This window comes from Nannobrachium achirus (genome assembly GCF_963921795.1).
Source record: "Nannobrachium achirus genome assembly, chromosome: 19".
NCBI lineage: Eukaryota > Metazoa > Chordata > Actinopteri > Myctophiformes > Myctophidae > Nannobrachium > Nannobrachium achirus.
The window spans coordinates 13299293-13313875 of NC_137826.1; the positions used below are offsets into that span (position 1 = coordinate 13299293).

The following is a 14583-nucleotide window of genomic DNA, read 5'->3' on the forward strand; positions in this document are numbered from 1 at the left end:
ACTCTAGTGAGTGAACTGGTCCAAAATGCAAGCAAAAACGTTCAACTCTGAGGTGCAAAAATGAAGTGAATGTAATCAGGACACTACACCAAGGATTGCATTTGAAAAGCATGTATTCTGATTGCAGTTTCTTTCTCAGCGGTTGAGTTCTACTAATATTGGTTCTGACGACTCCAGTTCAAATTTAAGTTTAAGTATTTGAAACACCTTTTTCCTTTTGATGAAAATGAGTGCAGTATTTTCCCTGTAGTATTTGCACATGCCCTTCACTTCTCAAAACCTGACCATTATTTCAATAGCAATTGTCCATTAATTAGCAGAGAACTAGCAATCAATGTAATTTGCCTTAAAGCTATACTGTGTAAGTTGCTCAACTAGTGGTCAGTAGCGTCCGCGTCTTTCGGCCGTTTTTCGCCGCGGACCGGGCCTCACACCCCCACGTCACCCCCGCGTCTGCCTCCACCTCGCCGAGATCTATCTTTTGAGGGGTCCCTGGTTCCTGTGCGTTCAGGCATTCCGGAGAAACGGAGTGTTTCACCCGAGTATAGATAGAGACACACGGGCGCCTACAAATATGGCCGCCCTATTGTGATAGCTAGCGACCCCACTTCAAGATGCGCTGTGATTGGCCGGCAGTGTATAACCCTCGCTGTGATTGGCCGGTAGTGTATGATGACGTAATTTTTGCGCGAAAACCGGACCCCGGTCAGGATCATAGAAAACATATAAAGAGAAGGCTTCAGAAGCTGAAAATAACGGAGTGGGTGTTCTAAAACTTTAGCGATTTAAGAGTTAGGACAATTTTAAGATTTGTTTTATAAAAAAAGTTACATGGTACAACTTTAACATTATCCAGTGCAAGCATTAAGGCAATTATTTTCTGAATATCCAGTCTCTTGAAATTCTGAGATGCAAACTCAAACAATAGGAATTAATTGAAGTATTAAACTATAATTAATTCATAAAGAACACACACACAAGAAAATCAAATTTGCCAACCGTGTGAATTTCTTTCACATTTTCATGACTCTAATTTACGGTATAACTGACAACCAGTGGAAACACACATACATTTCATATGAAATGAAGGTTTCCAATACCGTCTATAGTCTCTATACCTTCTGTAGCCTTAATGATAAAAATAAATAAAATGCAAAGGCGGAGCAATGCAAAATAAAGTAGCTACAGGCAAACAGCTCATGGTTTACCCTCTTCTTCTCTAAATCTTTCTGAAGGGTCTCTGTTCTCGACTTTTCGAGGAGCAAACACTGCTCAAGCTGCCGAATGTGGGCATGCTCCAATTTCGTCTGAGTCTACAAAGAGACAGAGAAAGCGGGAAATAGAGAGAGAGAGAGAGAGAGGCAGGAGATAGAGGAGTAGGAAAAACCAAGACATACAGGCAGGGGCGTCACACCAAAGTCTGGGCCCTGGGTGCAAGGATTCACTGCGGGCCCCCCATGAATGTTAACTATTGAAAAATAGCAGATATACAAGCTCACAGCGAGCTTGTAGATCTGCTATTTTTGAAAAATCGTGAAAATGTGTGCCAAGAAACCTATGTTTCCATGTCAGTGATGCTCAAACTTTTTCATGTGAAGGACCCCCCCATCTCAAAATATTTAGTTCCAGGGACCCCCCAGAAGCAAAATTTGAGTTACAAATGTTCACTTAAAAAATACATATATTCAAAGATTTTCACACATTTTCACAACTTTTCAAAAATAGCAGATCTACAAGCTCGCAGCGCGGCACTCGGTGCCGCGCTGTGAGCTTGTATATCTGCTATTTTTCAATAGTTAAAGTTATTAGGGCCCCTCCACCTTGGGCCCCAGTAACTCAGTCCCACTTTCCTACCCCTTGTGACGCCCCTGCATACAGGGTACAAGACCTACAAAGATGGAGAGGAAAGGATACAGATCATAAAAGCACTCAACGGATTGTGAGTGGACGCTGAAAGAAAAGCAAGACATGACAGTTCCCAAGCTATACTCAACAGACTACCCATAAAAATGACTGAAATGCGGAGGAGGGGTTGAGTTTAGACTGCACTTGCGAGAGAGAATAAACTTCAATCGATCAAAATTAATGAACGTTTTTATATACATATTAAATATAGCTGCAATCTTTTTTTTTTAACTACATAATAAAAAAAAGTTTAAATAATTAAACTTTCTTTTTGAAGTTAAGTCAAAAAGGTCATAAACTCCCTGATGTTGAAAACACGTTATCCTATTAATTGTGGTTAAGTCCTGATGTATATCTTTATCATTCAAAACTGCCGGGTCAGTTTTTTCACGCTGCAAGAACGGCTTTATCCTGGGAAGGCTGATGTAGGCTTTCATCTACAACTTTTTAAACTGGAATATAAGCTTTCAACACTGTCAATGATTGATGACGAATGCACTGCAAACCCAGCAAAATGGTAATTAGCTGCTATGAGCTTTTGCCAAAGTGGTATTTTAGTTGGCCTGTTCTAACACATATCCCTTTAATTGCCCTTTAAGCATATCGTATCCTATTATGACTTAAGCCTATTGTCTTATGATCCTCTTTCATGTGTCAATATGGCTTCCATGCTGTGCTGGAACATTATGCTGGAATATTATAAAGTTAAGCTTAGCTTACACAGAGAAAAGAGAGAGATTAGGATAAAACCAGTGATTGTACAGCATGACTTTTTAAAATGTAGTATTTGGGGGATCAAGTGGCGTGGAGGGCTCAAAGATAGTTCACATGCATTCTAATTTAATAGCTCTATAGGCTTACGGATATTTTTTGTTTTACGTCATTTCTGGAAACTTTAGTTTATAATAACACTAAAAATGTCCACTAAAAGGTGACCATCTTTTCAATCATCTACGTTCTTCCAAATATGAAACAGAAATTTCTCTTATTAAACAAATGCTACCCATTTGGGCAGCATCATGGTTTGCTTAAAGGCCTTTGTGCCAGAATTTTTTTTTAAATAAAGAAACTGGTGATACTGACAGTGACTTGGCCTTGCCTTTAAAATGATTATTTCCATGCCTGTTCCATGCTCAGAATGCATTAAGGTGTAGCCAATATTGTTGAGAACTTCAAACTTAAGTGTTGAATTGTCTCACATTATTCACTTACAGACCTCACCATTAATACACCAGGGGTCTTCTTTCCTACATTTCTGTCACTCTGGCGCCCTTGTCTGGCCATCCAACATAAAACATGTCTACAGTTACAATCTGAATATTTGGTGCCTTCATGGTATTACTTGAAAATCGATATTCCTTTGCGGACCCACATAAATGTGTATTGCATACACAGTAAAACAACTGCAACTTAAAATCTATACTTAGTTGAACGGATTCCCAAGGGCTCTGTACTCTTGTCTTTTATACCTTCACCAAAAATAGCAGACCTAGGAGCTCACAACGTGTCTTGTAGCTTGTAGATCTGGTATTTTTGTCGAATGTTATGGATGCTAGGGTTCAAGTGGTTAATAAATCCCATGATGTCAGTGTGCTTATGTGAACCACTATCACCCAGTACAGTAAGTATATTCATCATTATTGATGGGAGAGGATAATGTGTGCTGATAAATACCTCCAGGTCTCCCTTGTTGATGGATTCTTCCTCCACTCTGAACTGGAGGTCCTCTACTTTCCTGCATGGAACAATCGAAACCAATAAAAACAATCAAAGAAAATAGAGTCACAATTGCTGTATTTTAATTTAAAAGTATCAAAGACTTTGGTTTTACTCTTAGACTCTGTCACTGTTGGGATTGTCAGTCTGTGCAGAGGGAACCGACAACTTTGTAAAGCACACTTTGAAGTGTGCATTGGTTAAAAGGGAAAACATTCCCCTTTTGATGCAACAATGTACATTTTTATGATCATTTTGTTGCTGCTGAAGACAGATAGTTGGATAAGCTCAGCTAATCCCCGGGTGGATTAGTTCATAATTTAATAATGAGAAATGCACAGAGCCGATTATTTCATTTTGCTCCAAACTTGCAGAGAGACTGTGGCAATGTCAAAATAATTTGACAATTATACATAAGAAGAAGTGTTCCTTCTGCCTGTGGCCATGTGACTGTGACCACATCACGTCACAGTAGCACTAAAATATCATGGAATAAAAACCACCATGCAGTGCAGTGCTGCAGCTATTAGCAAATTATTACATCGATTACTCTTGCGATTAATCAAATAATCAATTAGTGCATTTTTTTAATACATCAACCACTCAATGAGTAATCGATTTTTTTTATAATCGACAATTATAATCTACAAGCTAGGTCTGCCATTTTCACTATTTTTGTAATTGGCATTATTGGAAGGCTAATATATATAATAATATATAATATAATTCAAATGTCCTTTTCTTTTCTTTTAAGCCGAGAAGGATACACATTTCACACAAACCCATACATCCTTTTTGTCTTTATACCTTACAGACTAAATGTGTAATTTTGAAAACAAAATAGCTATAGCCATTTTGAAACGGCGGTTGATTTCAGTATGGCATAACTGCATTGATTGTACACCATGGTGCTACAACTTAAAACGTGCTTTACTCCCACTGTCGTACCTTTTCTCCTCTTCCAGCTGATTGGCCAGTTCCACTTTATCCTTCTGCGTGCTGGATAACATGGTCCTGACCTGCTGGAGGGCGTTCTCATTCTCTGTTATGTACTGCCAGGGGCGTCACAAGGGGGGGGGGGGGGGGGAAGTGGGACTGAGTTACTAGGGCCCAAGATGGAGAGAGGGGCCTTAACTATTTGATACTTTAGCTACTGAAAAATTGCAGATATACAAGCTCACAGCCCGGCACTGAGTGCCGCGCTGCGAGTTTGTAGATCTGCTATTTTTGAAGTCGTGAAAATGTGTGCAAATCTTTGAATAAATATTATTTTAAAGCAACATTTTTTAACTAAAATATTTGCTTCATGGGGGTCCCTGGAACAAAATATTTTGAGATGGGGGTCCGCAGTCAAATACATATTATTCTAGGGATCCTTGACATAAAAAAAAGGATTTAGAAGACATTTGTAGGTACTTTTGGGGTCTTAATGGGTTAAAAGCCAACTTGCAATACCCTCGCGGCTGATCTACGTACCTGCATGTGCTGTGACTTGAGCGCGCTGAGCTCCTTCTCCAGCTCACAGATATGGCTGTTGGCCTTGCCCACCTCAGCCCGCTCCAGGTCCCTCTCCGCCAGCAGCTGCTCAATGTGCTGCTGCTTCTCCTTCAGGGCCTCCTGGAGTGCCGTGGTGCCCGAGATCTTTCGTGCGTAGCGTGCCGAAGTCTCTGTTAACTGGAGCAGGGGGAGAAACGGAATCAGAATTCTCTTTTGTTGTATCCTTTCACTGGAAATGTGGCTTGAATGTTGCGCACTCAGTACGAGTGCTTTCAGTTTGAGTGCACTCGGCATGCTGTGTCATAATTTGTTCACTTTGGATGAGTAGCTTCTGTTCATACGTGATGATATAAACAATGGGGATCTGTTTCTCAGGGGCACACAGTGTTAAAAACACAGTAGTTGCTTATAGTATCAAGTACAGTACATATCATGTAAATAAGGCTATATTTCATCACTGTCTGGCCAAAACCTCTTAACTCCATTTTTGAGGTTTTTGATTTTTTGGCATAAATCAGGGCTATTGAACACCCTTTACAGCTGAGTGTTGGTTGAAATACTCAGCTAATATTGAACCAATGGAAAGTAGTAAAAAGTGCTTGGGACAAAACCTCCTAACTCCACACTTTCTTCCAAACCAGCTAACTCCACCCGATTAGCCCTCTCTTTTTTTGATAAATATGTGCTATTGAACACCCTTTACGTCTGTGTGTTGGATAAAATAATATTGAACCAATGAAAAGTAGTAAAAAGCCCTTCGTTCAAAACCTCCTAACTCCACTCCTAACTCTCTCTCATTTTCCCGAAAATGGACATTTTGGAGTTGGGAGGTTTCAGCCCGACAGCAGAGATATAATCCTGTTGTTTTACAGTATAAGTTGTTTATGGTGTTGTTTGGGAGCCCCTAACCCTAATGACTATGTGCCGACCCTGGTTCAAATTCAACCCACGGTGCTTTACATGTCAACCCTCTCTGTCGCCTTTCCTGTCTCTGCCGCGACGCGAATTTCGCAAATGCATTTCGTCATTTCCCCATTCAAGTCAATGGGGAAAATTAAAATGTATCTTTGGTGCTAATAGTGGAACATATGAATGCTAAAGGCAGGGTTTCACACCAGGGGCCAAGAAATTACAAAAGATGTTATGCTACAGTGTAGCGGCTGCTTTGAAGAAGACGCTGATCAGAGCGCCTTTTCTGGCCGAAAGGGAGCACTTTGAAGATGAAAATAGTTAAAATCTTTTTCAGAAATGTGCTTATGACATGCACTTTTTTTATCAGCTGTACACAAATGCGGAGATGCTCAATTGAGCTTGTGGTCTTGCTATGGTTAGTGTGAACCGTGGTTAGTGTAAGCCAAACAGCTTACTAGGATCTCCTTTTAGTTGACCGTGTACTAGTGATTTGTACTCATGAAAGTCATGAAACTGTACTTTTTCCTATTGCAAACTTCTAATAAATTATTTCAATCAATCAAAAACATTTCTAACACTGCCAGAGAGTAGGTCCACACCGAACCTGTGGTGGTCATGCATAACATAGACAGAAGTCTCCACTTTTGAGTAAATTGTAATGATCTGCAAGAGACGCAATTACTGTAACATTAAAGGCGGTACGGTATCCATGTCAACAGCATTTAACAAAATCAACATCAAATGAACCCAAATGATTATCGTCCAACTCAGGTCTTTTAAAAGGAAATGGTTAATCAAATGTTAAGGATAGGCAGCTTGGCAATTCAGTCCAATTGACACGGTTTGTTGCCAACAACGTACACAAATAAGTGAGCCAGGTATAAAGACCTCTTGTTTAAAGACCTATCATTACATTTATTAATATTGTGACATGTTGATGATGCCACGTCCATTTAAATTTGTTTTCAGGTCAGACCTTAAGAGATTAGTCTTATTAACCCTTTCAGTGCCCAGAATCACCACTAGAGGGCGCCCAATGGCCATAGAATCCACCATAGACATACGCTGTATATGCACAAGCCGTGCGCAGCCATGACGCGCCTGAACACTTTCCTTTGTGCATGAACAGGAACAGGATGAAGTTAGCTTGAAGTTAGCTATTGGCTACCAAGCATTTTAGAAGCCCTATTTTCAGCGATTTAGCCGTGATTAAACCTTGCACACCTCATGGATATGCATGGAACAGAGAAAATGAGCTCTAAAGATCCTGGATTGCATTGGAGTGGATGGCAAATATCGGCGGCGCAACGCTCTTGCGGGCCGTGTAAACAGATGACGGCCGGCGGCCCGGCTCGAAATTAAAATAAATAAATAAATAAAAATCCCGAACTAGTTCGGGATTGGCACCCTGAACGTTAATAAGGTCCAAACTATCCCTTGGCACAATAAGAGTTAAGAACTGACATAAGGAGATGTACACTATTTAGTTCATTCTTCAACATTTTTGGCCACATGATCACATGATAAGCCAATAGCCATTATCCAAAGCAGGCGTGATCACCCAGTGCCAGACCCCCATTGCTTTCACGTCTTATCATTGACTGCCAATTAGAATAATACAAGCAAAGAATAATCAAAACACTTTCAACCTGGTGTCGTGTCCCTATTTTGGGCATGACATTACTGACGAAAACTGTCAATTGTTCAAAATGGTTAAAAAAAGATCGAAATAACAGATGTATCCACAAGTTTCCGCGGGAGTTTACTGGAGACTATCAGGACCACTTCCGGGTTTAACAGCAGACATACAAGCTCACGTCGCGTCGCAGATGCAACCCGTTGTGAGCTTGTAAATCTGCGGCGGAACCTCGGTGCAGACGTTTGCGCAATGCACTATGGGGCGTAGGAAACTCGTGGATAAGTTCACAACACGTGACGATGTGATGCATTGTGAGTGTGTAGATGGACTATTTCTTTTCTTTTTTTGCTACAATGTAGTACAATAGGGCTTAAATGGCCAATAATACAATCTAACAAAGTGTGGGTGTGTGGGTGTGGGGGGGTGATTGTTGCTGTCCATTCCATATGGTGCTGAAATGTGAGCCTTTGGCAACTTTTTCCAACAAGTCACGTACAGTAGGCTGGTTATTGCAGGTTTGTGGTGGAGGGGTTTTGAGCAACTATGATCCAGTGTGTGGGCAGACCTCTTTGATGTAGTCAGTATATTACACAGATAATGAAGGGCCTGTGCCTCGGTCATTAAGGAGGGGACATGAGCTGGCTGGATATCCACTTTGAATCGAAAGACTCACCGTTTGTTTTTCTGGTTTCCGGGGGCACACAACCTCAACATAGATGCATGCCAGAATTGGACCTTAGTCTCTTTTTAGGATTTGTGAAAAGGAGGCCTTTAAGAAATAGGATTTTCTTCTGTAAGAAAGATTACAGATATAACATTTTGAAGAAGTAGCCTAATGTGCTTTACCCCAGAAGGCAGTGGTGAACTGTAATGAATGACTAATGACTAGCTCCAGGTGGTCTATTAATGGACTGTTCCATTTTGGCTCTGAATGGTTCACATTGGAACCGTTCATATTTTTGTCAAAAAATGGTCCATTAACGCTCTGTGCACATGAACCCTAGTGTCCCTACTCTGAGGCTAACATTCGGCAACAATAGCAGATCTACAAACTCACAATGCATCGCAACGGAGCGCAGCGTTTGTTAGGTTTTAAACATTTTTTAGGTGCATGGTCTACCTATCCTATGTTATTGTTTTTCTAGATTGATATTCCTATGCATTTGTATAGTTATATTGTTGTTAATGTACTGACATATTATCTTGCTTATTATAGTGATGTGTATTACCTGCTTATTGTAAGTCGCTTTGGATTAAAAGCGTCTGCTAAATGCCTAAACTGTAAACGGAACTTGTAGATGGGCTATTTTCTGCAAAGATTGTTAACCCTTAAGTTCTGTTCGGGTCATTTTGACCCGTTTTACATTTTCATTTGAAAGAAAAAGGTAGAAGTTTACATTTCTATCCACCTGAAACTCACTGGCCTTAAAGATTCTTCTGTGATTAACATGTAAAAAAATGTTTTGCATTACACCCATGCTACACCCCCCACATTTTTTTCGACCCTCTAATGCTGTTCGTGGGTCATTTTGACCCTTAGGATATTTGGTTTAAAAAAACAATACTAATATAAATTTTAACTTAACAAATCATATTCATACATTGACTTTGTCTAAATTCCAAACAATCCAAATGATATAAATGGTAAAATAAACAGTGAACTGAGTTGAAGCATCTGGCAAGGAGGTGCAAGAAGCTCATATGTGGCTCACATGCAGTCTGTGTTTGTGAAGCATGTGCCTCCTAGTGTATACCGGTACATACAAGTGTACATTCATATGTGACATTAATGTGTGTTCCCATGTTCACAGGTGTGTTCAGCTCTTATTTTACATGAATGTCAGCTGTCAGTAAAAACGCCTAGCTCTTTCAGTGTTTAATGTGATATAACAAAGCATAAATGCAAACATTTACCATATATATCACATGAATTGTTTGGAATTGAGACAAAGTCAATGTATGATGATGATTTGGTAAGTTGTTTTTTTAAACCAAATACCCCCCGGGTCAAAATGACCCGCGAACAGAACGAAGGTGAGGTGAATCTGAATAGAACTTAAGGGTTAATGTAGACTCTACTTGTAGAGGGAAGGGAGTATAGCCCCCCGGGAGACTCCGGTCAAGTAGATATGGTTTAAGTGGTTAAGTGGAGGTTAAGGGTAGTTAAGTTGGGTAGTTAAGTGGAGGTTAAGGGTACAGTAGTTAAGTGGTGGTTAAGGGTCGTTAAGTGCTTAAGGGGTGGGCATAACTAATTGATTGGCAATTGATTTGCTGCACATTCAAATATCAAAGCACGCTCTGCCTGCAAATAATGCATAATGAATGGAGCCTGTCCAGAAGTGGTACATACAGCTCTCTGTACGTAGAATATCTGGAATTGTAGCACTGAGGCATTACATTTAGTTTGAGCTTGTAGATCAGCTATTTTCAAGATCTTTGCTTCTTTTGTTTGACAATTTGGCCAATGTTTGACCAGTTTGAGGATTACTTTTGATGCAGTAATGAAGTTTTTGTTCTTTTTATTTTTTTGGTAGGTATAAAAGATTTTAATTGTCACTTTACTGTCATCTGGGGACCGCCCCCAAAATCATGTGGGAACCCCCCTGGATTTATTTCGAGGGGTCCCTAGATGATTAACTTAATGTGCAAAATTGCTTTCTCACTCAACAGTAAACAAACCAGCATAAAGTTTAAGTGTATAGAGGGTATCTGCACATTTCTAAAGTGACAAATTAAAGACTTTTTAATACATCTAAAATGACAAATTAAACATTGGCCAAACTGTCAAATATTAGAGGCGGAAATTGTGAACAATAGAACCGTGTTATACAAAATGTATATCTTAGGGTGGAGGGGTCCCCAGTTGAAATATGATTATTGTGGGGGTTGCAGCCTGAAAAGGTTGAGAACCACTGGTCAAGAGTGTATTCAGTCCTACCAGTCCGGCGCGGCTGGGCCGTCCACTCACGGAGGAGGCCACGGAGCTGACGGAGCTGATGGAGGAGCTGCTGGGGCTGTGGGCCAGAGAGGAGACCCCCATGGCCATCCTCTTGCTCTTCTTAGCCTTGGCTGGGCTGGTGGACGGGAAGCCGATACGGATCACCTTGTGGATGGGAGCGAACAGGCCAAACTTGGGAAGGCACTGAAAGTATCTACAGGGACGAGGTTGGGAGGAAACAAAGGACATGGTTAACACTAGGCATTTGTTTGGGCCTTCAAGACCTTAAAGGAGTAGTTCACCTCCAAGATTACGATTATAATTTCTTTCTAAAAAAAAAATAATAATTCATACTTCATCATATCATGTCAACCAATTACAAAACCTATCCTATACTGTTATCCAAATAAAAAACGTGAGACAGTTATTTTGCAACTGTCAAAAAAATTAAAATCCATATTCCAATCCATATTGTCAAAATAATAAAATACAATAAAAGCAGACAGGAAGATAGTAAGCCCTAATACTATGTTATGTCATAAAAAACTTAACAGTCATAACTATACCATGTCATCTGAATGAAGTTATAATATCGGACATTACATTACTAAACTTGGGAAGGCACTGAAAGTATCTACAAAGACGAGGTTGGGGGAAACAAAGGACACGGTTAATGGGCATTTGTTTGGGCCTTCAAGACCTTAAAGGAGTAGTTCACCTCCAAGATTATGATACACTTTTAGCCCACAATTTTGCAACAAATTTTTCACCCGGTGTCAATTATCTAACATAATCCTGGGCGCTACACTCCCTCTGCCAACCTGGGGAGACAACAGACTGACTTCATGCTTCCTTCTATGCATGAGGAGTCCAAGTTGCTTCTTTTCACCTGACAGGGAGGAGTTATCCCGGTTGGACGTAGGAACACGTTATTTCAACCAGTTCCTTTCCCCTCCATCAGGCACCCCGGCTGGCCAGGGGGATGCAGTATAGAGACCAGGATTACTGCATATTTTTTGTGAGGGTACCTACCCTGGGAGACACGGGGAGAACATGCAAACTCCACACAGAAAGGCCCTTTTGGAGTGAACACGCCCCCAGCGCCCACAGTGTCTCCTGGCGGGAATCGAACTCAGGACCTTCTAGCTTCTTCTAGCAAAAGTTATTTTCTATCAAGTACACACCCCATGAAGCCTTGAATTCATGGAGATTGTTTGGTTTTTGTCACATTCTGAAGCAGGAAATAATAATGATAATTTGATGACCAGTGTAGTCTCCTACTGAGTAATGACTCGGTCACCAAATTATTGGCTTAGGAATGAGACACATTCTAAAAAATCTGTAATATATATAAAATAAGCAATTTTTGGGTGAACTACTCCTTTAATAGAAATACATGAGGATGTTTTTAGAATACTGATTACCATCAACAACTCAACAACAAAAATGTTCTAAATTATTTTGAAAATAGCCCATCCACAAGTTCACAACGTGTCACGATGCAACACAAAGCTTGTTGATCTCCCATTGTGAAATATATATTTTATTTATAAATCCGAACAGATTTGAATGTAGCAAATCCTATGTTTTGTGATTAAGTTAACTAGCCATTAGAGATTGCCTGGTTCCAGACCCTGTAACGCTAGCCACACCCCCTTTAAAATGTTGTTTCGGCGATACAGAGGTCTGGATGTGCTCTCATTTAAGAGGTTTTCCTCGCTTGGAAATCCGTCCGGCGAATCAGCGTCGCTTCAACTTGATGACGTCGGGGCTTGTGATCAGCGTGGGTGGTGTTTTCCTAGAACTCATGTGCGATAACTCCGCCGCCGGAACTTACCGCACATTCCCAAACAAACATTGCGTCGCCCGTCGCGGTAATATGCGATCGTATCGATCTCGCTATGAAACATCAGTAGCAGACATGTTTTACTGTGTTTGATTACTAGTTTGTAACCAATCGCAGAAGACTGCCTCTTTGGCAACGCCCATCCCAGAAACTGCGGTGGATAGAAGCACGTTCAGACTGAATAATGGAGTGAAACAAAATGTCAATTCAGGCTGAGTGTCTGGTAGCTCTGGTCCATAGCGTTAGTGGAGTTCAGTGGACAGTTTAAAGCTTACTCTACTTAGTGGACGCGGTCTGAGCCCCCCACCACACGCTTAAAATACATTTCTAGGGCAAAATGAAAAATATACTACTGGATGGAGAATCCATTTCTTCTCGTTTTTCACTATTTGTCATCGCCATCACGGCGCCAACTCACTACTGCCACGCAGGTCAGAGGACCGAATTACACAGAGCATTAGTCTCGTTGGGTGTTATTCAACTCTGCGACGTTGGAAGCGCTGTTTCGTAAAAAACAGTCTTCAACCAGGAATAGTGTCTCCATCCGGTAGAATATTTTTCATTTTGCCCTAGAAATGTATTTTGAGCGTGTGGTGGGGGGCTCAGACCGCGTCCACTAAGTAGAGTAAGCTTTCAACTGTCCACTGATACCTTTGGTTTGGTGAGGGGCGAAACAGTTTTTGTTATTTTTGGACCAGACAGCGGGGTTTTCCGGTTTTGCCAAGGAATACGGAGGTAGAGGAACATAGCGTTAGGGAGAACTCCACTAACGCTATGGACCAGAGCTAAGTGTCTGGCTACATTAGAGACATATGCAGGATGTCACCGTCAATCAAATTTCTCATTTCAGCTTCTATGATTAATAATTGTATAATGCTGCTATGTCAAAAAGTTCAATTCAATTAAACGTAATTTAATTAATGATATGGCTTACTAGCTTTACCTAATCACTCTTGGATATTCACAATGGGCACCGTGATAAATCACAGTCTGCAGGGCGTGAATTATTCCTTTGTAATTACATCCACAGTCCATGTGATTACAGTGTGCCGTCATGAGCAGAGCATAACGTGAACCTGTGCCTGTCCAACTGGTGGTTTGAACTCAATTATTTGCATTTTCAATCCTGTCCTCTGTCACACATTTCTGTCTCCAAACCAAATGATGTTGAACAAGACAAAACAGTCCAAACTTTGTCTTGGTGCTACTGCAGAAACAAAATGAGTAAAAATAAAAATACATACATTTATTTTTTTAAGGGCAAAAAACTAAAACATGGTATGATTTAAGTTAAAGCTATACTGTGTAAGTTGCTCAACTAGTGGTCAGAGCTGTATAGCAAACCGCGGTCGCGTCCGCGTCTTTCGGCCGTTTTTCACACCCCCGCTTCTGCCTCCACCTCGCCGAGATCTATCTTTAGAGGGGTCCCTGGTTCCTGTGCGTTCAGGCATTCCGGAGAAACGGACTATTTCACCCGAGAATATGTTGTTGTTATGTTGAGGCAAGCTACTTCCTGAGAAGTCAGCAAAATGCGCCTGTGATTGGCCGGTAGTGTACCATGTGTTTATGATCGGCGATATGATTGGCCAACGTATACACATGATGCAGATGACGTCATTTTGCCGCGAAATTCTCCCCCCCTCACGGCTCATAGAAAACATATAAAGAGAAGGCTTTAGAAGCTGAAATTAACGGAGTGGGGGTTCTAAAACTTTAGCGATTTAACAGCTAGGACAATTTTAAGATTTGTTTTATAAAAAAAGTTACATGGTATAACTTTAAAGAAGATCAAGATGATTGCACACATGCCAACACCTCTAACAGTAGCATTGTAAAGTGTATCAACTGAGCTTCTTGGCACAATGTAACGACAGCAAGAACCCCAAGGAAAGGTACGTGATAGACTTGTTACACTTGTGAGGTTAACACAAACTCTGCCATCAAAATACCCCTTTGTACCCCTTCTCTGCCATGCCCGTAGAACCCGTAAATGTAATAAAAATTAATTAAAAAACATTTTTTTATCGAAGCGCAACTAAAATAGGCCGGAACTAATGCTCCGTGATCGGTTTCTACACGGACACATTATTGAGCGGACAACTTTAACATTGGAGTCCCTGAACCGGAAGC

At 40.8% G+C, this 14583-nt stretch overlaps 1 protein-coding gene across 1 annotated transcript in view; it reads right to left on the reverse strand.

The window, feature by feature from the left end:
* clip2 (CAP-GLY domain containing linker protein 2) overlaps positions 1–14583 on the reverse strand; it is a gene marked incomplete at both ends in the record, with an annotated part of 48600 nt that overhangs the window by 16943 nt on the left and 17074 nt on the right. Inside the window, 5 exons of the mRNA XM_080748615.1 lie at positions 1209–1313; positions 3580–3640; positions 4570–4673; positions 5098–5295; positions 10608–10821. Coding sequence (XP_080604741.1) covers positions 1209–1313; positions 3580–3640; positions 4570–4673; positions 5098–5295; positions 10608–10821 — 682 coding nt within the window. The remainder of the gene's footprint in view (positions 1–1208; positions 1314–3579; positions 3641–4569; positions 4674–5097; positions 5296–10607; positions 10822–14583) is intronic.